Source organism: Eumetopias jubatus, unplaced genomic scaffold (assembly GCF_037043125.1).
Source record: "Eumetopias jubatus isolate StellerSeaLion01/CBP00866 unplaced genomic scaffold, mEumJub1_p1.0 scaffold_1, whole genome shotgun sequence".
Classification (NCBI taxonomy): Eukaryota; Metazoa; Chordata; class Mammalia; order Carnivora; family Otariidae; genus Eumetopias; species Eumetopias jubatus.
Genome location: NW_028274807.1, coordinates 171,418,132 through 171,442,209, shown reverse-complemented (window position 1 = coordinate 171,442,209; position 24,078 = coordinate 171,418,132). Strand labels below are relative to the sequence as shown.

General features: G+C 44.8%; 1 protein-coding gene across 2 annotated transcripts in view; it reads left to right on the top strand.

Annotated features, from left to right (window-relative positions):
- Positions 1-6,056: 6,056 nt before the first annotated feature.
- EDEM1 (ER degradation enhancing alpha-mannosidase like protein 1) overlaps positions 6,057-24,078 on the top strand; it is a 29,421-nt gene continuing 11,399 nt past the window's right edge. Inside the window, exons 1-8 of one of the 2 annotated variants that reach the window (XM_088027499.1) lie at positions 6,057-6,668; positions 13,165-13,237; positions 16,132-16,235; positions 17,472-17,643; positions 18,646-18,829; positions 20,643-20,817; positions 22,372-22,492; positions 22,961-23,131. In XM_088027499.1, coding sequence (XP_087883625.1) covers positions 6,157-6,668; positions 13,165-13,237; positions 16,132-16,235; positions 17,472-17,643; positions 18,646-18,829; positions 20,643-20,817; positions 22,372-22,492; positions 22,961-23,131 — 1,512 coding nt within the window. In that variant the 5' untranslated portion in view covers positions 6,057-6,156. The remainder of the gene's footprint in view (positions 6,669-13,164; positions 13,238-16,131; positions 16,236-17,471; positions 17,644-18,645; positions 18,830-20,642; positions 20,818-22,371; positions 22,493-22,960; positions 23,132-24,078) is intronic. The other variant, XM_028101640.2, reaches the window with a different exon arrangement.

Genomic DNA, 24,078 nt, shown 5'->3' with positions numbered 1-24,078 from the left:
TACTTTGTCCGTTTAAAATGCTAATGTAGGGCGCCTGGGTGGCTCAGTTGGTTAAGCGACTGCCTTCGGCTCAGGTCATGATCCTGGAGTCCCGGGATCGAGTCCTGCATCGGGCTCCCCGCTCAGTGGGGAGTCTGCTTCTCCCTCTGACCCTCTTCCCTCTCGTGCTCTCTATCTCTCATTCTCTCTCTCTCTCTCTCTCTCTCTCTCTCAAATAAATAAAATCTTAAAAAAAAATAAAATGCTAATGTAGTTTGGCTCTGTCAAGTGCTGGATTGACATTTGAGAAAATGGGTTCCTTTCTTTGTTATTAACTGATTGGTGAGTTGCTGAATTCCCTCTGGCTCTGTACTTTCCCTATCTGTAAAATGAAGAGGAGAGGATCTCTAATATAATTTCTCCTAACAGACTACTGTTCTAGCAGCAGAGAAGATAGATGACAAGGCCCACTTGGCCTGGCGAATATGTTAACTTTGCATGTTTTTCATCTTGGAAATAATCCAAAAGCACAAATATTTACATTTTATCACTTTAACACAGTTGAAAGCTGGAGGTCACAGACATTTTACAGAATAATACAATAATTAGATTTTGTTTGAAGGAAATGGTATATATAAAACATACAGGCTTATAATTTGAAAGCCATTTAAAAAATTTAGAGTATCTCTCCCAGACTGCAGAAAAATGTTTATTCTGGTATACAATGTGGAAAAAGACATACCCACTACCAATTTGGAGGCAAACTATTTTAGAGCTAATGTTTAACACTTTATATAAACTGCCGTGTTAACTGGGTTCTGCTAGAATTTATTTGGAGCTTGGAGAAAACTGGAGCAGTTAGAAAATACTTCTTTTCAAAGTAATGAGAGGGGGAAAAAAAAATCCCAACAAAATCAATGTAATCCCTTTTGAACATGGAATATAGAACATTAATAGATTGCCAATTATGGTATCTCCTCCAACCAGCTTTTATATACAGCTTTGGCCTACTCTTTTGTACAGTCTGTATCACACAATGTACTATCCTGTTGCTGCATATTAAAAGTCCACCATTTCTATCTACTGGTTACCCAATATTTGAATTAAATAACTCCTTTTTCTATTTGTATCATTTTCTAAGGAAAAAGAAATTGTTAATATTTATCATATCGCTAATTGATTTATGAAAGCACAAGCTCTCATCACCCTTCGAAGAAAGTTAAGAATTTTTATGATACCTACTTTGTCTTGGAAAGATCAATAACGCAAAGGGTGGGCATGGCATATGCATGGTGAATATCAATTCTTGGTGGATAATCACCATATTTGATTTAGTGGTTTAGTAGACCAGGTGGGGAAAGGAAGCTTACCACTTTTTTTTTTCTAGGTTCTGTTTAATTTTTGAATGATTTTTAATAGGTAAGTCACATGATTCAAATAATTGAAAATACCCAAAGAAACATGCCAGTCGGTCTGACCCATGACTAACCACCCTTCCTTCCACCACCACTCTGGTCTTACAGGTAATCCTTACATCACTTTCTTATTTATTTTTCTAGTGTTTTCTTTATATAAAATACAAAAAGCCAATAGAAATATATATTTTTAATCACTTTCTTACACAGAAAGTGGTATACTGATTTGAACATGGTTTTATCCAATTACTCTGTCCTAGCGATCTTTCCATATCAATATATAGAGAGTTCCTCATTCTTTATAGCAGCATGGTTCCCATTTCATTGTGTATGTGGTTTTCACTGGTCCAGATTCCATAGTTTACCTAACTGGGTCTCCTTTTGATAGATGGTTGGGTTGTTTATAACCTTTTGCTTTTGTGACCAGTACTGCAGTGAATCATGTATGTGTGCAGCAATTCACAGAAGCATATCTGTGTCAAAGGGTAAATGGGTTTGTACTTCGGCTAGGAGTTGCCAAACTTCCCTTCACAGAGGATATGCCAGTTTTTATTTCTACCAGTTCCTGTCCCCCATGTCTTGTCAGCAGAGTGTATTGAAAACTTCTGGATATCTGCCCATCAAATAAGTGGGAATGATAATTACATACAATTTGACATGTGAAATTTAGCTTTTCTTACCCTGCTGAAGAGGCAGTATTACCTTAATTCTGGAGTTGGATTTCCTCCAAATTAATGTGATTTTTTTTTTTTAAGATTTTATTTATTTGACAGCGACACGGCGAGAGAGGGAACACAGGCAGGGGGAGTGGGAGAGGGAGAAGCAGGCTTCCCGTGGAGCAGGGAGCCAGATGTGGGGCTCAATCCCAGGACCCTCGGATCATGACCTGAGCTGAAAGCAGATGCTTAAGACAGCCACCCAGGCGCCCCAAATTAATGTGATTGCAGGTAATTTCCTCCTTGTCCCCCCTTTTTTTCTTAAGTCTCCCCCCTCACCTTTTACAAAGCAAGTATATATTGCTTCAGAAAGAAGCGGTACTCAGTTTTAAAAGTCATCATTTTGTCACTTGTTTTGTTTTACATTGTTGCTTCAGATAATCCCTTTTAATTCCTTAGAGCAGAAAAATCCTCCTTTTAAGAGACTATTTTAACGCTGATACTTAACATAGGAATCTCTGGAAGTATCCTTCTACCCTTTGCGGTCATTTTAGGGCCACAGCTATTTTCTGGCTTTGCAGTTTTAGGAACTTAGTGCACTGATTCACTCAGACTCCCAAGATTGATTCTGAAAACTGGAATGTCCACCTATTTATTTACAATGACGGATATCTTTAAACACCAAAATACACATCCTAGGTCACTTCTTTCAGCTATCTAAGACAGAGATTGAATTTGGATCACCTTGTGGGATATAATTTCAAATCACAGAGATTTAGGACCATGAGGTATAGAAGCTGGAACAGGTTAGGTAGAACTGGAATTAGACGTGAGGATTCAAGGCTCTTTCAGCTGGTCTTGGACTGTGGTGAGTTTTAGTCCTTGTCCAGTCTCATATTTGGTTTCTTTAGACACGTTTTTCTCCTAAAATAGTGCTTTGAAAATAGGAGGCAGCTTACTTGTTTAATTCATCCAACAGACCTCAGTTTCATATGAACCAGGTACTTACACTAAATGCTGGTCAGTTCACAGAGTTCATGAGTAGTAAAAGGGCTTACTATGGAACCCTGTTGTAGGTAATACATTCAATAATTTAGTTCTCACAACTACCATATGCTCTAAGTACTGTTCTTATTACCCTCATTTTACAGATGGGAAAACCAGGTCCAGAAAAGTAACTTCCCAAGGTCACTCAGAGGCCAGAGCTATGATTTGAACATCTGGCAATTGGCTTGAGTCTGGGTTCTTAGCTGTCATCTTTGGCGTCCCCCAGAGTGAAGCCATTTTTACCATAGTACATTTCATTCTTTTTTTTATCAGTTCCCTGCTGCTCTTGGGAGACTGTGCAGAAAAGCCTATCAGAAAACAGTTTCATAAAGTTATTTTTAAGGTTGAGGTTTTCTGAACAGATATGATTGGGACAACACCCCCAACAGCCACATTTACCTAGAGGGGAGTCCTAGGCTAATCCAAAAGGCTAGCACGAGATATTCCGTGTTCTTTTGGTTGTTTAATTCAAGACAAAACACTTTCTGAACCTGGTCCCCAAATCTTCGGCTGTGCCTTGCAGGGCGCTAATGGCAACAATGTTGCCTGTGGGGTGGCTTGGGAAGAGTAGAAAAACCAGTTGCTTTGAGGGCCAGCTAGTTTCGGTAAATTCCCCTAAAGTTCAGGAGACCTGGGGGGTAGCTCTTTTTCTGCCTACAGTAACTAGCTCAGAGAACTTGAACCTTTCAACCTGATTTCTTCCCTTAGGGCTTGTGGAATAGGCCTAACAGTGCTTTCAGTGAAGATTAAACAAATTTTGAAAACCAGGGCGCCTGGGTGGCTCAGTTGGTTAAGCGACTGCCTACGGCTCAGGTCATGATCCTGGAGTCCTGGGATCGAGTCCCACATCGGGCTTCCTGCTCCGCAGGGAGTCTGCTTCTCCCTCTGACCCTCTTCCCTCTCGTGCTTTCTCTCTTTCATTCTCTCTCTGAAATAAATAAAATCTTAAAAAAAAATTTTTTGAAAACCATAAGACGTACACGATTGGTAGCTACTGTCAGTTTTACCAGGAAAAGCATCTCTCAGAAGTTGGTTTTCTCTGGTTATGAAAAGAAATTTGTTTTTGTTTTTATTAGAGCTTGTCTCCAAATGTGAGGACAGGAGCTGTCATTAATGTGGACTGCACTTGACCATGGTGCGAGATCAAATTTAAAACTTTTAAGATTTGCAATAAAATAGCTTACGAAGGGAACAACACATACCTTAATGTTCACATTCAGTTTTAAAGTCCTTGGAAGGCAGACCTGAAAGTCCAGGATCAAGCCCTAAGATTGGATTTCTAGCAGGGTTCCCAGCTGCCTTTCACAGAGGAGTAAATGAAGTAGGCAAAAGACCTTGGTTCAAGCTCTCTTTATACTCTGAGGCTTGGGCAGGCCTATCTCTCAGGATTTTGGGGGGAGGAATAAGGCTCAGCCAAAAAAGGGGGTCTTACCAGGTGCCAGTTACCTAGAGTTGTAATACAATGTTTCTTTGGGCTCCTTCTGCGTCCCCATTACATACACCTCCTCTGTGTTGCATAAAGTCTCCTGAAGGTCCTGGGATCTAGCCCCGCATTGGGCTCCCTGCTTAGCGGGAAGCCTGCTTCTCCCTCTCCCACTGCTTGTGTTCCCTCACTCACTGTTTCTCTCTGTCAAATAAATAAATAAACTCTTAAAAAAGTCCCCTGACTCTGAAAATGGGATGATTGTGCCACATGACAACTTTATCATCCTCTTAATCACTCCTTTGGTCACTCAGCCAATCTCTGACTTGGGCCATCCATCAGGCTTTGCTTCCCATTCTTTTCAGAAACCTTGGTGTAACAAGCACATGGTCTAACTTTGAGGGAACACCTTAACAGACATCTACAAATGTAGCAAACAAAAGAAAAAAACCTCTAAACTGTTGAATCGTTACATGAGAGCCATAGCCCTTCAGAGCTGGTATTTGCAACCTTCTTAATTATAGAAAGTAGATACAGAATGGATAAAGTGCTTTGACCAAGAATCTGTCCAAAACCCAAAGGTTAGGTCGCTACTGTGGTGCACAAAAGATACAGTGGGAGTAGCAGAGGCGGGAGGGGACCTGGTTAAATAGATTTGGCAAAAATAATTCGGTGGTAGCGGCCACCTTACTCTTACCCTCTTTTTTTTTAAGCTCCTATTTCCGAGACAAAGGCAATGTAATCTAATTCAGCCTTTCTGAAATTGCCAGATGTTAAGAATCGCCCAAAAGCTCTTGTTATACACACATTCTCAGGACCCTCCACTGGCATTTGCTAGGTCTAGTACAAGATATGGGAATATGTGTTTTACAATCGCAGTAAGCGATTCTTAAAAAATTATGGTGTTCTGATAAAAAGAGTAGAATTCAGGATACCTTTTTTTGTGCCGTCTGGAGCTACCAGGTAGTATCCCACCGCCCACCGTAAACAACAACGATCTTGTTAAAAATCCTGCCCCTGCAATGCAGAAGTAGCTCTTTTTATAAGGAAATGCCCGTTTCCCTCCTCTTCCTTACGTCTTTTAACTGGCACCATCCCTAACCTAGAGTTGGAGTGACGGTCCCAGCTAGGCGGGAGACAGGCTTTACCCAGAGCCGGGCGGGTAGGGGGCCAAGTCTCTGTCCGGCGTCCGACTGGTGCTCCCGTGCAGCGCTCCCATTGGCTGGAAGTTTCCTCCGCAAGTAGCCCGAGCGGCCCCTACTCGCCACGCCAGCCCATCTGGACTCCGACCGCCCAGGGGGCGGGGCGGAACGATGGGGCGGGGCGGGATGATGGGGCGGGGCCTCGCGGCGCTGCGGAAGTCCGGACGGCCTATGGCGCCGAAGGGAGTCCCCGGCCGCGCCCCACGAGGCCGGGCCGGGCCGGGCCAATCCCCGGCGACTGGGCGGGCGAACGCGGGGCCAGGCCGGCCGGCCCGAGGGACTGGGGGAGGGGGACAATGGGCCGGTTCCTGGTGCGTCACGGGGGAGTTCCTTAAAGGGGAAGTGAGCGGGGCTGCGGGGCGGGTGAGGGGTGCGGTGGTCCGCGGGGGAGGTCCCCCGCGCTTTAAAATAATGCCCGCGGCGCCCGCGCGACCATGCAATGGCGAGCGCTTGTCCTGGGGCTGGTGCTCCTCCGGCTTGGCCTCCATGGAGTGCTGTGGCTCGTCTTCGGGCTGGGGCCCAGCATGGGCTTCTACCAGCGTTTTCCGCTCAGCTTCGGCTTCCAGCGCCTGAGGGCTCCCGACGGCCCCGAGTCTCCTGCGTCGGGGCCCGCGGGCCGGCCCGGGGGGCCGTCGGGGCCGTCGTGGCTGCAGCCTCCGGGTCCCGGGGCGGCGGCAGCGGGACGGCGGCGGGCTCCGCGGCGGCCGGAGCCGGGCGTGTGCGGCCCGGCCCACTGGGGCTACGTGCTGGGCGGCCGGGGCCGCGGCCCGGACGAGTACGAGAAGCGCTACAGCGGCGCCTTCCCGCCGCAGCTGCGCGCCCAGATGCGCGACCTAGCTCGGGGCATGTTCGTCTTCGGCTACGACAACTACATGGCGCACGCCTTTCCCCAGGACGAGCTCAACCCCATCCACTGCCGCGGCCGAGGGCCTGATCGCGGGGACCCGTGAGTAGCCGGCGCGCCCCACGCGCTTCCTTCCGTCCTCCGGGTCAGGATGCAGCCTTCTGACCTCCGGGTCCCCCAAGGGATGCCACGGCGTTTAGGGGCCTGGGGCCACACCCTCCCGCGCAGTGCCTTTGCCCGACCCCCCGGGGGTCCCCCGGGGCTTGGGGTGTGTGTAGATGGGCCTGTGGCTGTTCTCTTTCTTGATTCTTCCGATATCTCTGAGTTACAGGATAGCTGTCCAGCGCAGACTTTTTTACAGATGGGGAAACTGAGGCTCAGAGACAGGAAGGGACGGTAGCAGTACCAAAGGGTAGCTTCCGGGGCTTTAGACTCATCTCCAAGAACCCCTTCTCCAGATGAATATATATATAATCAAAATGAAATCCCTTGTAAACGCAGCCCAAAACAAGCCCTCATCCCCCCGCCCCCCAGCCCCATGTAAAAATTCAGGAGTTGATTACGGGAAAGGACTTCTCCAAAGCCAGCCCGTGATCATGAGGCAGAGCGGGGCTACAACATTTCTCCTTCATTTACAGGGGCTGCTTTTTAGGCTGAAGAAACTTACAGGAGAGAGAGAGAGAGAGAGAGACTGTATCTGGCTCTGATTTGGGGTCTTGATACTCAGGGTTTGATTCCTTGGCCGCTGAGTTGACTGTCCCCTTTATCTGTCCCATAAATTCCTCCACTCTGGTGGCAGGACTGTCCAGTAAGATCAGCCCGTCCTCCCCTTCCACCACCCTTGTCTGTGGAGGCCAAGCTTCCAGGGTCACTGCTGTTGACATCAGAGTCCAAGAGGACAGCACACCCAGCTGAAGACCTTCTAGCTGGAGGGAATGGGTGTGTTTTGCCACAGACCCTGTTGGACCGGATAGGTGACTACCTTCCTCTGGGTGATGGGAGTGGAGGAGATGGGCTGCCCATTGCCTTGGCCCCACATTCTATGGGTGCTTTTGGACTTTTTGGGGATGTATCTTCCTTCACCTGGTAAAAGGAAGAGTCCAGTCCTTAAGTTATGAAAAGGAAGCCCCTAATACCAAAGGGGCTTGAAGAATTTAAAACAATGGTTTGGTTATCTACAAAATCATTTCTTAAATGACAATTTGAGGAGCATGAGTTTTAGTGAAGCAAGGGACACAGTCCAAGCTAGTTTCAAAGGACTGGGCCTTTTTAAAATTATAGGAAACTGATGAGTTATTTTTCTTCATTATATCAGGCTTTATGCGTATAAATATTTTCTATCAGTTTTATTTTTTTGAAAAAAATTTTTATTAAGTTTTGATAAAAATTGCTGGGGCCTTTCCAGATATTAGGAAATTAATAAGTTAATTGTTAGTCCTTAACTGTACAGACTTTATACCTGTGTATTTTCTTTGGATCTCATTTTTTGTTGTTATTGGAGGAAAAAAAGATAAAAATTTGAAAAAAATAAAAACCCCACCAAACAGTTATTTTTAATTTATTTTTCCTGCCAGATCCCGCCCATATGCCTACACATACTTTACATTGTTGAAACCAAAGTGTGTGTACATATTTTGGGTCTTACTTGTATTTTCTCAGGAATGCTCATGGTATTATAAGGAGGGAAAGAATACTTTGAGTAAGTGCCCTATTCTCTCTCACAGACTTTTTCCTCAGATTTCCTTTTATGGTGTGGACCTAAGGAAAGCAGTTTAATGAGGACTTATAATAACACTTTCAATTGGGAATATTATAATCAGGAGAGTGCGTCGATGACATTTTGATGCTTTTCTTAATGAACCTTAGGAACCCTTTGGTGAGTTGGAGCCCCTCTCCAGCAAGGTGACGTGGCACTTGGTTAACTTGCTGGTCCCTGTGGTAGTTCCTGGTGGCATAGGCTTTTGTTTCAGGATGAAGTTTGCTGATGAGTGTCTTGGTTTGATTGTACAGTGGCGGTGTGGGTAAACTGAGGTCAGGTTGCTTTGAGACAGATGTATTGCTGTTGGAAAGATGGAGTTTGAAATATCGGGGGGATGGCATTTGGGAAAGGTTGTGCCCAGAGGTTAATAAAACCTTTCAGTTGATAAACCTTTGGTGTCTTTGAGGAGGTGAAAGAACTCGGGTTATGATGGCCTTGAGTAGACCCCTCACACTAGCTGCTTCCAAAGAGTGGAAAGTTAATTTTTTTTTACTCTCCTTTCTTTAACTTAACTCCTTTCAGGCTAGTATTTTCAAGGAAAAGTTTAGAACCAGAGCTTTGTCATTCTGGCTCTGAAACAATAGGATATGTTTACATCCCCAAAATATATAACCTGCAATAGAAACTTTTCCGATTTTATTTTATTTTTTTAATATTTTTTGGGGGTAAAGATTTTATTGATTTACTTAAGAGAGAACAAGAGTGAGAGTGAGAGAACACGGAGAGGGAGCTGAGCAGGAGCCCGACGTGGGGTTCATCCCATGACCCCGAGATCCTGACCTGAGCCGAAGGCAGATGCTTAACCGATGGAGCCACCCAGGAGCCCCCAAATTTTTCAGATTTTAAAAAATCAAACGTATTCTAATGATAGTTGTCAAGTGTATTCTAATGATGCATTTAAAATATAGAGTGACAAAACCATTAGATACTATGTAGGAAGTACAGAAACAAAATATGGGCACTCAACCTGTGTACCTTTTCTTTTTAGTCACATTTACTTGAGGCTTGTCTTGCTTGTCTTGTTTGACTGTAGGTAGGGTGAGGAGTTAACGTGAAGTAAATGAAACCTGAATACTTGATAGTAGCAAATCTTTTGGCCTAGCTACAGATTAATATGCAAAGTCGGTTATTCTCGTAGCCTCAATTTGGATTGGAGGATCCGAATTCAAAAGTTTCTTTTCTTTTTTTTTTTTTTTTAAGATTTTATTTATTTGAGAGAGAGAGCCCAAGAGGGGGTAGGGTCAGAGGGAGAAGCAGACTCCCTGCTGAGCAGGGAGCCCGACATGGGACTCGATCCCAGGACTCCGGGATCATGATCTGAGCCGAAGGCAGTCACTTAACCAACTGAGCCACCCAGGCACCCCGAATTCAAAAGTTTCTTCAAATAAATTTGGATATTATATTTTTTGTAATCTTTTGAATGATAACAATAGTTCAGGCCTTGGGCACATGATCCTTCTTTGCTTCCTCCCCAGCCATTTTGCTGTTTGGTAAAAAAGCAAATCTATGAACAACCCCAACTGATATTGGCCACCAAACCGACCCATTCCTAGGCACCCCTAGCCTAAGATGGCCTCCTGTGCATTCTTCTTTCTTTCTAACCTCCTGTCCCACTTCAGAGTCAGACCTAAGTCTTTTTCTATTTGAAGACGATTTTCCTTGCTTTACTTGGTTCTCCTTTCAGTTCCTTTCTTTGGTCTGCTGTTCCACATCACTTCAGAATTGAGTACTGTTCTGTGTTCACCTTCCTTTCCCTTTGGCGTGTCTCCCCAGATTATCCGTCCCTCGACACAGAGACTGTTTCTTGTATTACCTCTGTGCCTACCCAGCACCGGGTAGATTTCTGAACAGCTGGTACAGGTTAAGTATATGTGGGAGATTTTTTTTTTAAACCATATGTTTGATTTTGTTAGTTATATAATCAAAAATTGCCTGCCAAAGGTTGTAGTTTTTTCAGCTCTGTTTTGGGGTGATAAGAACCTTATAAATTCACACTGGGACGAATGTCATGAACAGGCACACGTGGTAAATTAAGTGGAGAGTTTAATTCTGGGTCATCGTGGTTCAGCCAGCTGGTGATGTGGAAAGACGTGTACTTGTGGGCCTAGCCCTGTATTGGAAGATTGAGTTCTTTTGGCTTGAGGCACTTAACAGATAAGTCAGGCTGACCATCGATCAATCTGCAAAGAACAAGGCCACAGTCTTATACCTACATCGTGGGCTGGAATAAATGGAATCACAGTAATATGGTGCTATTAGGCCAAGAGGATTTTATGGAATCTACATTTTCCTTCACACCCCTCTTTCTTTTCTTTCTATTATGGCACATTTTGAAAGAGTGTATAGCAGTTACTTGGTAGAAAATAATTAAAAGTGTTTTAATGCACACTTTAGATTTTTCAGGAACCCACCCGGTTATTCCAAATTTTTATTTTTTTACTGTGGCATTTCCTTTTTCTTTTCTTCTTCTTCTTTTATTTATTTATGTATGTATGTATGTATGTATGTATGTATGTATGTATGTATGTAGACAGAGAGACAGCGAGAACGGGAACACAAGCAGGGGGAGTGGGGGAGGGAGGAGCAGGCTTCCTGCCGAGCAGGGAGCCTGATGTGGGACTTGATCCCAGGACCCTGGGATCATGACCTGAGCTGAAGGCAGCTGCTTAACTGAGCCACCCAGGCTCCCTTACTGTGGCATTTCTTATAACTGTTCATTCTGAGTGACTGCTTGGGCACTGTATTGAGAAGTAGTGTAAAGTTGGGTCCTTTTTAGTTATAGCCTAACAGGAAAGTACTATAAAACATGTGAAGGAGTGTAGTGGTCAGAATTCATACTGCCTTCCACAGGCCTGTGCAGGTGGAGAGGGTGAGGGTACAGCTTGGCCCAGATGAGGGTACAGCTCAGGAGAGGGCAGTTGGGGTGTTTTATACATCATCCAGCTTGGATGCTAAGTGGCAAGGGAGCCATTTTCCAATGAGGTGGGACGTGGGAACCCACTCTTTGTTTCTGAGCCACAGAGCAATGCAGTTAAATATTTAAACCCGACAGAATATTCTGGAGTTGGCAGAACTGAGCACGAGGATCTCTCTGTCTTTGACCTTCTCCTCCAACTTTCGGCATTTCCTGTATCCTTTCTGGCTGGCACTGCCCTTGAAGTGCTTATTTTAACCCATGGCTCTCGTCTTTAGAGGACCTTTTACAATTATATAACTTTATTTAGAAAGAATCCACAAATAGAAGAAGCAGGTGCAGTTTTCAGCCATGCAGTATGCTGGCCTCGTGGCTTGTGAGGGGCGAGATAACCCTGGTTCCTAGATAGCCCCTTCTATTCTATAGCTTGTTTGAGACAATGTATCTCAAAGTTAGCTCTAAATTCTTTGTCCTAGATTTAGTGGGGGTAACAACAGCACACAACAAAGCAACAGAAAGGCTCGCGCAGGATCAGCTGTGATGTGTTGAAGCTGTGTGTGCCTGCATCATTGTAAGGCCATTCACCCGACCAAGGCACATTGGAGGGTACACTTTCAGAGAGCAGAGCGGGCCGTCCAAAACAGGGGAAGCAAGACGAGGCCCCATTCGAGTGACTCAAAGACTGGCTACAGTGGTCTACGGATGTGCTGGAAGGTGCCATCATTTCAGTGAATCTCCTGTTGAAGATAAAGCTAGGGCTTCTCGCTTTGGTCTTTAATAGTAAACAGATGTGTCCTCTTTCTCTCCTTCCGTCTTTTTAGGCTTTTGCCCTTTCCTTTCTGGGCTTGTGGGAATGAGACTGGGGAATTACTGAAGTCCCTGCAGTTTGTCAAGCTGCACAATTGCTCCATCCCTGCCCTTCCCAGACCTATTCTTTGTCCTCGTCATTGGCTTTAGTGTTGTAAGGAGCTGTCCCAGTGACTGGGGAGCTTTCCCGTCATTGCAGGCCTGAAGTCGGTGTCTTAAGGTTGCTTCAGAAAGAAGGGAAATCCGCGTTGACTGTGGGAACAGGACGTGTGGGCAGAAACGAGGGTGCAGCTCCAGCGCAGAGAAGTCCTGCCTTGGCTCAGCCCCTCCGAGTTGGTTGAGGTGATGGGGATTCCTTGAGATGTGAATGAGAAAATGAGATCAAGAGGTTAATGTATTCCCCCAACCAAAGCACAAGTGAGTGGTAATCAGGCCATCACAGAAGGTATTTGCTTCCTGTTGTGTGTAACCTGCTGGAGCGGCTGATTTCTATATTAAAGGGTCATGGGGGGGGAGGCGCCTGGGTGGCGCAGTCAGTTAAGCATCTGCTGTGGGCTCAGGTCATGGTCTCAGGGTCCTGGGATGGAGTCTTGCTTAGCGGGAAGTCTGCTTCTCCAGCTTCCTCTGGCCCTTCCCCCTGCTTGTGTGCACACACACACTCTCTCTCTCAAACAAATAAATAAAATCTTTCAAAAAAATAAAATAAAGGGTCATGGGCAGGTCACATGACAGGGTCTTTCTTTTTTCCATTCCTAATGATTTTGAAATCAGAGCTCTTTGAAGCTGACTGGAGAGGTGATTTGTGGTGATAAAACTGTACCTCAGGGAGGGCGCACGACTCTGGTTCACCATCTCCGGACTTCCTGTTGCATGTTCTTCCCACAATAGCGTCATCAGTGTGTCTCTGTTGTTGGGTGACTTGAGTCCACTTGCAGACACTCTAGAAATGGTCACTTAGGAGATAGAAAGACTACTGCCATACTGACCCACCTATAATCGTCCCTGAATCAATAAGAGTTGCCAACAGTTTTAGTTTCTCATGGGTGTTTAGTTTTATTGTCCTTTTCTCTTTTAAAATAAAGTACCTTTCTTTAACTTTAATTTTGTTTCTTTTTCAGTTCAAATCTGAACATCAATGATGTCCTCGGGAATTACTCATTGACTCTTGTTGATGCGTTGGATACACTTGCAGTAAGTGTTTAGCCTTATTATTTTTTTCATTAATTAAGATATTTTGGGGTTGATTATCCCTAGTTTCCACCAGGGATGGGAGTTCCAGGAAACCTGATACTCAAAATGTATTCATAGCTTTGATAGCCATTGTTTTTTTTTATGACCTTAATGCTGAGGGCGAGAAAAGCATTCAAGGTTAAAGGAGTGGAAATGTGATTCCCCTAAATAAAATGGAGAAGAAAGTATGATTGTTTTGGGGGAAACCTATTTTTCTCTCAGTTTCCCACTATTTTATTCAATAAAGGAATCAGTAGAGCATTCCATTCAAGTTGACAGTTACTGTAGTTAAGATCTGAGAAGTAAAAGACAAGCTCCTGAAATAGCATCCGGCTACGTGCTCCCCAACAGTGTGTCCTGAGCCCTGGTCCCGGGCCATCACGCAAGCTCTTTAGAAACACTCCTTTCTGCGTGCCACTCCATGTTTTGTCCCCACTGGGGCTGCCAACTTGGGTGCTGCCTTTTCCCCCAGCGCCCCGTGGTTTCCCTCGTGGAGTCTGGAAGCTGGAGACCTCTGAACGGATATGAAGAAGCACACTGCAAGCAGGACGCCACTGTGGTGTGGTACTTACCATCACGCCGTGCGTGCCGTGCGTGCAGTCTGCCTCTCAGCACTTGGCTTCCAAGGCACTGTATTTCAGCGTAGCACGTTAGATCCTCCTTCGTGAAGGTGATTGCACAGCCTCTTTGCTCCGCTTCATTATCCAGCATGCCTTTACCATTAGAGAATTCTTCCCGTAGTCGAGCCCAGACCCTGCATTTAATAATGTCCTCTTTTCTGTTTGAACTTCGCTGAGAAAAGTTTAAAACTCTCAGGGGTTGGACGTGAGTAATGCTAGCTAAGTTAGTATTACAGCTGCTCAGGAGCCCACTGGCCGAAGACTCACTAGGACTTGTAAGGAGCTTGAGCCATCTCTCAGTGCCCTCCTGGGCCCAGGGTCTGCGGGGGCCCTGGGCTTTCATTCTGCCAGCCTGTGGCTGCATAGCATTTTAGTGGCCCAATTTCTCCTTCTGGGGTTCTTGCTGCTCCACTTCAGTCATCCATCATGGGCGATCACAATGTGCCCAGACAAGTCTGCTCAACCTAATTATCGTTAGCTTGTTGAAGATACCAGAGGCTGACTCAGCCTTTTAGGTGTTGCTCAAAGAGTGTCCCAAAACTCATATACATTATGAAGGAGCACCTTTCTCACACCTGACCTCTTTTTTGGCCTTCATTGTATCTTTTTACCCCTCTGCCATGCTCAGGAACTACAGAGACCTCATTTCCATTACTCATTGCACTCTCCACCTAATGGTGTCTCACACATAGTAGGAGTGCAAATATGTGTTCAAAAAATGAATTTCTCCAAATTCGGCATTTCCCAGCACTGTTTCTTAAGGGTATATTCCCCAAAAGAAGAATTCTGTTCCCAAGTGAACCTTGAGAAATTCTGCATGCCCATCCCATTATTGGAGAGCTACAAGGTAGATCAGAATTTTAAAGGCTCTGAGAAATCCTGCAGTAAAGAAACCGATTTAACTCTTCTGTTCAGTCCAGGTTTTCTTAAGCATGAGTGAATGATTTACAGCCTGCTTACTCTGTAGCTGTGTGACTAAAATGGTAAATTAGAATATGTAATTGAAAGTTGCTGGCTTTCTTCACCATCCTCCACTTGATCTGAGATTGTATCAGCCTCTGCAGCTACTAACAGATATTGTTGCTGGTGAGCATCTGTAAGGAAACAAAGCCACTTCTGTGGTTTTCATTGTAGAATATCCGGGCTTTGGCGTGCTAGCACTTCAGGCTTATTTTTCAGGTGTTACTTCAGTTGAGGTTTTCTTGTTCTCTTGCTAACATTTTAAACAGGCTCTAACAGATGTGCTGTGGAAACAGTGAGAAGATAGCAGTCCCCTGACCATTGGCTGTGACTTGTAGCATTATTGTGTAATCTTTTAAAAAGAAAGAACTAAAGGCCAGGAAAGAAACGTCTGTACTTAGGAATAGTAACAATGAAGAGGGGAATAAAAAGATGCGCTACACCAATAAATACTAGAAATAAGGCACACTTGAAAGAAATAGTGTCTGGATGAAATTATTTGTTTTTCTTTTGTGTGTGTATCATTGTGATGTCCTTAAAGTCCCAGGATTGTCCTAAATTTTTGAACAGAATGAAAGCGTTTCGGTTCGGTTAATCTGTAAAATTTTATTCCCAATTTGCACTTCTTATAGGAGAGAGCAGCTTTGTATGAGATCATATTCATGCACCCAAAATAGGAATTATAATTTTAGATCACTCTTTAAAAAAGGACACGGAGCTGATTATTTGTATGTCTTGTTTGTTTTGAATGCCACTGGTTTTATGCTGTGCTCCAAAAGAAAATGCTACTATTTCTCAAAGTGTTTAGACATCTGGATAACCAGCAACAAGTCTGTTTTCCAGATGTTTTGGTCTCTTGGGAGCCAAGCACCCAAGCTGTCGATTTATTTGAGGAGCATAGGGGAAGTTATATTTTTGTTTCTTTGGTTTTTGGATTTATTTTTACTCATTTCAAGAATTTTAGGAACTCTAGTGCCTTGCATGCTAAATCAGATCATACTGAAGTTTGAGGGAGAGTCTAGTGGGAAGTTGAGGGGTACTAATGATTCATGAGGAATTATTTCACAGTTTGACTATTTGGAGATAGGATTCTTGAGTTGCGGGTGATGGGCTTGCCATCTGTCCTAGAATATATTCTAAGAGATAACCGTGCTTTTCTACCTTTGTGTTTCTGCTCCTCCCATGGGTGGCAAAACCTTGTACAGACATTTAGACTAAGTGGTCCCTCAGTGTCATTTCAAGCTGTTGTAATGCTTTGTGTTCCTTTTTTTAAAGATAATGGGAAATTCATCTGAGTTCCAGAAAGCAGTCAAGTTAGTGATCGACACAGTTTCATTTGACAAAGATTCCACCGTCCAAGTCTTTGAGGCTACAATAAGGTAAAATAGTACATGAAATGGATTGAAGGCTTCTTTTGTGTGTGTGAGCAGCAAAATTCCTGTGAGGCTCTGCCAGCTGTAAGATCCAGGTAGAGAGTCTGTGGGGTAGACCTAATGGGCGCTGTGTCCATTTCTCCTCTCCCTTTTGGGCTTTATCAACAGTGGAACAATTGACATTTCAAAGTAATTACATTGGGGGCTGAAAAGACTCACTTAAGCTTTAATGAAGATTGGAGATGGGTGTCCTTTTAATGCAGATTTTCACTGTCACTTGGTGTCTGGTCTCATTTCCTTCCTTCACTGTGTCCTAGGAAAACCCCAACACATTTCTGAAGGAAATGAAAGTTTCCCATCTTACCTACCACCCACTGCTTACCATTTGGGTGTATTTCCCCCTCATGTGCCACTCTCTCTTCTCTCCCCGCCCCCACCTCGTGCCCGCCGCCCCCCTCCCAACCTCCCCCCATGTTCCATACCCAGTTTTGTATCTTGCCTCTATCTAGGTTGATATGTTGTGACTATTTTACTATTTAAACTTTTTGAAAACTGTGTTACTGCATACCATTCCAGATGTATCATTTATTTATTTAAAATTAAAGCTATGAAAACATTTGTGCCGACACACACATCACAGTCAGCTTGAGGTCATTGGAGCGGTGCATGATTCCTGGCTCCGGAGGTTCATACATCTGAGCTGCTGGCCTTCTGCCTCCGAGCAGGTTTCTTCCTGCTCCTCACCTTGCCTCCTCACCAGGACGTGGACAATTTCTCAGCTGTTGGGCAGCCCACACTGGGAAAGTTACTTAGTGTTTGTTGTTTTGCCCTTTCCTGTTTCTGATGTGGTTAAGTGTTTTCCCCATGTGAGAAAAATCAAGAGTCATTTATTAATACTGAAAGGTAATGTTTATTCTGAGACTGGCTAATGCCCTCCCTTCCGATAAGATGATAGAGACTGCCGGCCATTAGTTATTACTTTAAGTGAGATTATTCTTGGCGGCCTCAGGTGAATGGTTCTCTGCCCCCCCACCTTCAATGATGTGGTTAATAAAAAATCGGTCGTTTATCAGGGCTGGAAGGAACTTCGAGAAGCCATTAAGCTCAGTCCCTCTGATTCCAGGCAGCTCTGAGTTCAAGGGATTTGAGGCTGCTTCTTTCAGTCTGAACCAGATTGTATGCATTGACAAGCAACATGATTGTATTGTTTTTGTGTGTTCTTCTTGTCGTCCTGTCTTTTAGGGTCCTAGGAAGCCTCCTCTCTGCCCACAGAATAATAACTGACTCCAAGCAGCCCTTTGGTGACATGACAATTAAGGATTATGATAACGAATTGTTGCACATGGCCCACGACCTGGCTGTGCGGCTCCTGCCGGCCTTTGAAAACACCAAGACAGGGATCCCCTATCCTCGGGTAGGTAGACTAGTTGGACGTGTCACCATCTTCCTGAATTAAAACTCTTTTGATACATTTATTTGGGGCAAGTGGGGAGGTGATGTGAAAGAGGAAAGCTGTGTCCTTGAGGGAATTTGTCCCAAAATGTGATGCAGGATGTTTTTTTAATTCATTCAGCATTTACCGAGCACCTACTGTGTGCCAGGCATACTGTTGACACATTTGATTCTTCCCCTTAAGGAACTTACTAGGTTCCTGGGCTCAGTATCCTGAAGTTCCTCGGCATGTGAGATTTGTATCCCCTGCTACCAAATAGCATGGGGGATCTGTCTTTATTTCTGACTCAAGTACATTCCCGCAGAGACCCTCATGTGTGTACTGTAGGATCCTGGCGACTGTTCTTGGGAGTGCTTCACGTGGATCTTTCAAATAAAAGCCTGCCCAGCCCAGCCAGTGAGCTGCTGATTTAACTGCAAGATCTGGAATGCGATTCTGTCTTTGTGGCACCCGATTTGCTGAGCTCAGAACTCCCTTGGGAATTGAGTCAGCCTTTTAGGTAACCAGCAGAGAATTGCCAGCCCACAGAGCCTCAGTGATGAAACAGGCTGTCACATTCTTCCTGTGTCTCCCTTGTCTGCCAGTCTGTGATTTGTTTATGTTCGCTGAGCAGGGGTGAGTTCCTCGTAGCTCACTTAAAACTGATAAGGCATTCCACAGCTGGCCTTTGTTTCTAATACCAAAGCCTGGTGCTGGAAAGAGGTGGATTAGAGCACAGCGTTGTAACCATCCCCCTAAGACTTGCTCTTATTAAAACAAGGCGTAGTGTTCTTATTGCCTTGTTTGTGTCGTTTAAGCTTAACTCCCATATCTATCTCAGGTGTGACATGGGAGGCGGTGAGCTGAGTCACGCTGCATTAAGTTTGGTTCAGTAGTTGAATCTAGTGGCTGTGACCTGGCCTTCTAGCCCTGAGGGTTCCTCACAAGTCTTGCCACAAATCCTTTGTCTCTTCCTGTCCCCAGGTGAATCTAAAGACAGGCGTTCCTCCTGACAGCAATAATGAGACATGCACAGCAGGCGCTGGTTCCCTCCTGGTGGAATTTGGGATTCTGAGCCGACTCCTGGGGGATTCTACATTTGAGTGGGTGGCCAGACGTGCTGTGAAAGCCCTTTGGGACCTGCGGAGCAATGATACGGGATTATTAGGTGTGGTGGCACCTTCTCAGGCCACTGGGACTGGGTACATCTGACCCCCTTTCCTTTCCTCTTCTCTCGGGTTCTCCCTGCTCGCCACTACTTCTGTCTGTACCACTGAACCTGACAATGGACACCTCAGAGAGAATGGCCCTTCGTGTCTGCCATGTCTAATTTCTCTGTGGGACTTTCTGCCTAGAGTGAGGCTGTAATGTTTGATGGGAAAGAATAATGCTTTTGCTGTTTGAGGGTTCCCTTCTGATTTGAATCCCTTGGCATATTCCACTTGAAAATAATTGTTAATGGAAATGCTATAAAAAGAACCGCCTCTGAGGCAGATTATATTGTTTCAATATAAGGCTCTAAATATAGGCGTTTGGAGGTACCGGTGGAGTGGCTTTTTCCTTTAAAAAACTCTAGGCATGTGGTAGTAGGCGAAAGGCCAGATTAAACCTATATTAGGTGGGATTTTTTTTTTTCCTCTTGAGAATGCTTGGTCAAGATGTTATTAAAAAAATTATTATGGAACATTTCAAACCTACAGAAGTAGGGAGAAAGTATAATGAATAATGAATCCCTGTGTACTCATCATTCATCTTCAATAATTACTAGTTTTTTGCTAACTCAAGATACTATTTTAAACTGTCTTACACTGAGAAAAGTTTAAAAAAATTTTTTTAATTTATTCATTAGAGAGAGCTAGAGCATGAGCAAGGGGGAGGGGCAGACTCCCTGCTGAGCAGGAAGCCAGATGTGGGGCTTGACCCCAGGACCCTGGGATCATGACCTGAGCCAAAGGCAGATGCTTAACCAACTGAGCCACCCAGGTGCCCCAGAAAAATTTTTTTTATCATTGAGAAGTACCTTGATTAGTTGTCCTAGAGCCATAGAGTATCATTTCAAGAACACTGCTTTTTAAAGGTGACTTTTTTTTTTTTAAAGTAATCCCTGTGCCCAGCATGGGGCTCGAACTTGCAACCCCGAGATCAGGAGTTTCGTGCTCCACTGACTGAGCCAGCCAGGCGCCCCACAAGTGATTTTTGATTATTCCTTAAATTATTAAATTTATTTACATATTTGTTGTGTTTAACAACACTGGTAGAAATAAACAAGTTGCCCAAATTGCCACCCCACCACCAAATGGTTTGCCAGTGTCACCACAAATTGTCACCTTTTAAATTTCCCATAGGTCCTTTCAGTCTGGCATGTGCAATGTTTATATACCTTCAACTTTTAATATAAATAAGCATTTTTACTCTGCCTTGCATTTGGCAGTTCAGGTTTTTAAAGTTGTTACCTTGTTTTCATAGCTACCGTCTTTAAAATCTACAGAGTCCATTAACTCTTCCAGTGTTGGACACTTGCATTATTTCTGTTTTTTCTTTTTTCCCCCCATTTTACAGATAACATAAATCATACAGTTCATAATTCTTGATGAACAACACAATACCTTTTCTTAAAGACTTTTTTTCATTAAGGATAAATTGCCAGGAATGGCATTACTGAGTCAAAGGTTTGAACACTCCTTTGGCATTTGAAATGCACTGTTAATCTGGAAAGGCAAAATGACAAATTTACTTTTCTCTTGCCTCAAGTGTTTTCCCCAGTTTTGTCCCAGTGTTTAAATACCGTATATTGAGAAAGATTTCCTGGCTCTCTGTGCCGCTGATGGGACTGATAAAAATGCGAGAGCCAAGCGCTCATTCCTTCTTTTCCGCCAAGGCCCAGGGTGTGGGAGATTGGCGGGGCCAGGGTTGGAGGGCACCCTGGAGGAGGAGCCGTCCCCAGATACCTGGGGCCTGATAGGCTTTGTTTGTTTTTGCAGGCAATGTGGTGAACATTCAGACGGGCCGCTGGGTTGGAAAGCAGAGTGGCTTGGGTGCTGGCCTGGACTCCTTCTATGAATACCTCTTGAAATCTTACATTCTCTTTGGAGAAAAGGAAGACCTCGAGATGTTTAATGCTGCGTACCGGAGTATTCAGAACTACTTAAGAAGAGGGTGTGTCTCCTCTCTTGCCCTGTAAAACAAGTAGGGTGTGTTCTCAACGGGAATCCGCTGCGTCTTGTGGTCTCTGCATTCATCTTCCCACTTCCTAGTTGTTGGGCAGACATTTGGGGGTGAAGATCTGTTTTAGGCTTCTACTGCGGCATAGCAAATTACCCCAGCACTTAGTGGCTTAAAACAACAAACATTATCTTCCACAGTTTCCAAGGGTCAGGAAGCCAAGAGCCGCTGAGTGGACCCAGGGTCTCGCAAGGTTGTCAGTAGGCTATTGGCAGGGGCTATAGCCGTGTCCGGGCTCGGTCAGGGCTGGGGGGCCCCCTTCTAGGCTCACTCCTGTGCTGGTTGGCAGGTTTCAGTTCCTCGCCACGTGGACCTCTTTGTAGGCAGGTCATGGCAGCTGGCTTCCCCCAGAGTGAGTGGTCTGAGAGAGATAGAAAGAGAGGCCAAAAGTGTGCTTTTGTGACCTAAGTTTGGAATGATGAACCAACATTTCTGCCTGGCTCTGTAGGTCCCGCAGACCAGCCGCGGTCCAGTGTGGGAGGGGGCCATACAAGTCATAGCCTTTGTGACTGCCCGGAGTCAGGGATCTTCGGGGGCCATGGTGGACACTGGTTGCCACAAGGAGTGACACGTGCCTGTGTTTCACTGTGGCTTTCATCGCATATAAAGCTGTAATACAGGACCATTATTGAGTTACTTCGGTTCTTTTACTTTCCAAAGAATCGTTCGGATTGGTCTGTATACCTCACGAGAGAAAGGACAGTTACCACATTTCCCCGCGCTGTAGTTTAAAACAGCATTATTTGCTACTACCCAGTTGTACAATCAGGAGGGCTGGGGAAAAGTGCCATTCAGAGCTGCAGTGGCTTCTACCTCGATGTCACCTCACTTCCTTAGGTCTTTCTTTGTATGCTTTTGTATATTAAATGTCCAGTGCAGGTGATAGCTACTGAGTTTCTGCATGTTGGGATTTTCTTGGACCCATTTCTACGTTAGCTGTTGTAGGAACCCTTTGTGTGAGTGCTGTGTTTTAGTAAGAGGCTATTTGTCCAGGGTTCAGTCATTTTTGCTTTTTTAAAGTCCCAACCTAAATTGAGCAGTAATCCCTAAGCATCTTGCTCTGATGCGTTCCTCCAGGCCCCTGGTGTAGGATCTTATTAGAGAAGAGATCCTTTTTTTGTGTAGAAGAAACCAGGCTTTTCCACTCAGGTCAAATCCAACAAAGACCCTGCTAGATACCGCATTATGTGGCAGTATTTGTAAGCCATTTGGAATGTCCAAGTGCCCTCTGCAAAACACAGTGAAAGCCCCGATCAGTTACGATGGCTAAGTTCAGCACTTTTATTCTATGGCAGATGTTACCTTATGCTAGAGTCTGGTATCCACAGGTAGAGGCAGTTTATCTCCAAAGCTTTAAAGAATGAGTTAGGAGAAAATGTTAATGTTGATGCCATTGAAGTTAAAGGACCAGGGGCTGCGGGAGGAGTAGGGCTGGAGGGCTGTCAGCGATCTTTCTTCTCACCTTTGCCTGCTCTGCTCACCCGTTAGTCGGGAAGCCTGTAATGAAGGAGAAGGAGACCCGCCGCTGTACGTGAATGTGAACATGTTCAGCGGGCAGCTGATGAACACTTGGATTGACTCTCTGCAGGCCTTCTTCCCTGGACTGCAGGTATTCAGCAACCATGTTTGCCAAGAAAATGCAATCATTGCCAAGGGTTTCTGTGTTTTCTCTTTTCTTTTTGTGATACCAGAGTATTCTCTGGCTCCTCCGGATTTGGGAGGTTAGTAGCACAGTATGTCTTGATTATTCTGTTTGTGACATTAGTCCTCAGGATCTGGAACAGAGCCATACTAAATAAGGGTAAAACCATGGTTGAAAAGTAACCATATGTGATTTTTGGGTCATCTGTCTCTTAATTGTTTATTCTTTGCTCCTAAGTATAGTTAACCTCTTGTGCTATGCAGTTCCCATGAGTTTGGCACGGACGGTCTGTTAGGGAGGGCATCCTTTTTTCTGGCTTGCTACTTCTGGGTTGGTTTGTCTCCAACCAGGTCAGATAAGAACTGGGGGGCAGAGGGAGAGCCCAAGGCCTTTGTGTCACGTCTTACCACTCTGAGAAAAGCGTCTTCTCCTTAGGTTCTGATCGGAGATGTGGAAGATGCCATCTGCCTCCATGCCTTTTACTACGCCATCTGGAAACGCTACGGGGCCCTCCCTGAGAGGTATAACTGGCAGCTCCAGGCCCCCGACGTGCTCTTCTATCCACTGAGACCGGAGTTAGTGGAGTCTACATATCTCCTCTACCAGGTGCTAGACTTTGTGTTTCAATGCTAGCAGGACCTATAGCGGTTGGTTTTTAGCAGACATTGGCTGATTGGGGTAGAACTGTGGTGTTTGCTGGTGACTCGGAGATGGATGCTGCCTAACCATAGGCTTGTTGGTATTGAGTGTGATTCCCGGTTCCACAGAACAGAGAAGACATCTGCGGTCACACATGGAGGTGTTGAACCTAACCTTCTGCAAAGCCCATCGCGCCTGCACCATAGGGCTTTTCTCTCTCACATCCTTAAACATGGAAGAGGACTTACTACTCCGTGTTTTCCAGATGTGTTTGGCCAAAGAACTCTTTTTGAGATACAGTTCTGTTGTCATGCACTGTGGAACCCTGGTCTGTGTAATCATCATTCAGACCAAAGGAATTCTTTTTCTGGGTAAAGGAAATCATCTGGGATTTATCTGAATGTCTATTTTTGTTTAACGCTTAAAAAACAAAACAAAACATACAGTGTTCATTTTTCCATGAAATTTAATGCCAGAGGGATTGTCACTTTAACTGTGAAGTCTCCCCCGCAGTCTAAGGCAGATATTTTTACCTCTGGGCGTGCCCTCCATCTATACACATGATGGAGAGTCTGCATCCATTCACAAATGCAGCAGCTTTCTGCAAAGTCGGCCTTCAGTGCACCTCAGTGGACCTGTGACGAATGCCTGCAGGGGGCAAGCCCGCACAAGAAGATACTTACTTTTATGAGTTCTCGTAGTAGAGTTAGTACTGTGGTTAGGATTTATTAAAGAAAAAATTAACGCAGAATCGTGCCATTTGCTTCTAGATGAAAAAGGGAGAAATCCTATGAAACTGGTCTTAGGCCTCACGTGCAAAGAGAGACCTCGTGAACCTTAGATAACCTCTCAGAAGAGGGCACGGATAGCCTCCGAGTTTGCTTCTCTGAGCTGGGTGGACAGCCCGGCTCTGC